This window comes from Fonticula alba (assembly GCF_000388065.1).
Source record: "Fonticula alba strain ATCC 38817 unplaced genomic scaffold supercont2.10, whole genome shotgun sequence".
Classification (NCBI taxonomy): domain Eukaryota; order Rotosphaerida; family Fonticulaceae; genus Fonticula; species Fonticula alba.
The window spans coordinates 60789-62757 of NW_009242980.1; the positions used below are offsets into that span (position 1 = coordinate 60789).

The following is a 1969-nucleotide window of genomic DNA, read 5'->3' on the forward strand; positions in this document are numbered from 1 at the left end:
CGATCAGCATATCCCTCTCGGCGATCGGCATATCCCTCTCGGCGATCGGCATATCCCTCCCGACGATCACCACGAGCCCCTCGACGGCCGTCACGCACAGCCCCACCGGCAGGACGGTGCCGGAAGTCCGACTGCGAAAAGTCCACCTTGATCCGGCTGTCATCGATCACCACATTGTCCATCTTCAGGTACGCCTCCTCGGCCTCCTCCCGACGGGCAAACCGCACGAAGGCATACCCCAGCGACTGGCCGGTCTTCCGGTCGGTGATCACCTCGCACGAGGTCACCCGGCCGAAGCGCCCGAAAATGGTCTCCAGGTCCCCGGACCGCGTCAGCGGATTCAGCCGCGCCACGAAAAGCACCTGCTCATCCGGCGCCGAGTCCGGCTGCCGCAGGTCCCCCAGCAGCGTCAGCGTCGTGGCAAAGGCACTGTCGCGCATCTGCTGCGAGCGCTCCGCCACGCGCGCCGCGTCCACCGCCGCCGGGCGCTCGACCATCTCCAGCTCCGTTTCCGGCAGCAGGCCACGCTTCCATGTGCCCCGCACGCACGCACGCACGCACACACCAGGTCAGTCGCTGTCGCTGTCGCTGTCGCTGTCACGGCCCGCCGCCCGCCCAGGCGCGGCCGACCGGGCCCCACCCGACACCCCACCGCCACCGGAGGGAGCATACCTTCGCGCGCTCGGCCTCCCACTCGGACACCGGCAGCCGGACGCCCGCCAGCCCCGGCGGATCGTCAAACGGATCGTCCACCAGGTGCGCCGCGCGCAGGCGCACATCGTAATACGGCGCGCCGTGCCGGTCCGACTCCACCTGCCCCAGCTTGGCCAGCGTGTCATGGCCCTCGGCCACGATGCCGAACACCGTGTGGCGCCGCAGCAGGGCCGCCACACTCTCCGACTCCGACGCCCGGACCGCCGTGATGAAGAACCGCGACTCATTCCGGTCCGGCCCGGCGTTGGCCATGCACACGTAGCCCACCTGGTCGCCCACCCGGGCCACCGCACGCCGGGCACCGGCCAGCTCGTCCGCGAAAAAGCGCTCCTCCGGCCTGATCAGCCCGGCCGCCGAGCTGGCGAAGCGCGACGCCCGCGCCCCGGCCGCATCGTGCCCGCCAATCGGGTCGCCGGTGGCCAGCACAAAGTCCCGCTGGATCTGATGGAAGGGGCTCCCATCGAAGAAGCCCACCTTCGCCAGCTTCAGGAAGTTCCTGCACGCCGGGGGCCGCCGCCGCGCGTGAGAGTGTCAGTCGCCGTGCGGCCCTGCGGTCGGCCGCCGCCGCCGCCGCCCCTGTGGCCTGCCCCCCCCCCCCCCGCCGTCCCGGCCCGCGAGGCAAACGCACCGGCACGTCCGGGGACAGTCGTCGACAAACAGATCCACGACAATGTCCCCGAGGATGGTCTCCAGGAGGACGCTCATCGGCGTGAAGGGCGCCTGCGTGTGATGGCGCGGGGGGTCCAGCGAAGGAGCCACGAGAGGGAAGGAAGAAGGTGAAAGTAAAGGGCCCGGCTAGACAGCTGCTGGGCACACAGCGGCAACAGGGGTGTGGCGAGAAGGGGATGGGGGAAAGAGGGAAAGGGTGTCTTGCTCTTGCGCCGCCCCTCTCCCCCCACAGGGAGGCGGCGGCCGGTCGATCGGCGCGATCACAAATACCGTCCGAGTGCCAACGGGCGGGGTGCCCGCCGGCGGACGTGACCCCCGAACACCATTCCCGGGGCACGGGGGCGCCTGTGCCACGCTCGCCGCTCCCCCCCCCCGCCGCCCGGGCGCCGAGGCGCGCCGTCCCCGCCTCCCCCGGCACACAGTGCCCCCCCCGGCACACAGTGCCCCCCCCGGCCGCGACGCCCGGCCAGCCGCCCGCCCCGCGGGGTGTGTGTATGCCTCAGGCGCGCGTTGCGTCCCCGGACGCGTGTGCACGCCCGCACCGGGGAGCGGGGAGCGGGGGGGGGGGCGGGGGGGCGGCGGGGCG

At 72.5% G+C, this 1969-nt stretch overlaps 1 protein-coding gene across 1 annotated transcript; it reads right to left on the reverse strand.

Moving 5' to 3' along the window:
- Positions 1-3: 3 nt before the first annotated feature.
- On the reverse strand, positions 4-1419 carry H696_05329 (hypothetical protein; the record flags this gene model as incomplete). Its single annotated transcript, XM_009499176.1, has 4 exons — positions 4-14; positions 107-527; positions 673-1210; positions 1343-1419. 4 exons carry the CDS (start codon positions 1417-1419, stop codon positions 4-6), a joined length of 1047 nt encoding a protein of 348 aa, XP_009497451.1.
- Between the last annotated feature and the right edge of the window lie 550 nt (positions 1420-1969).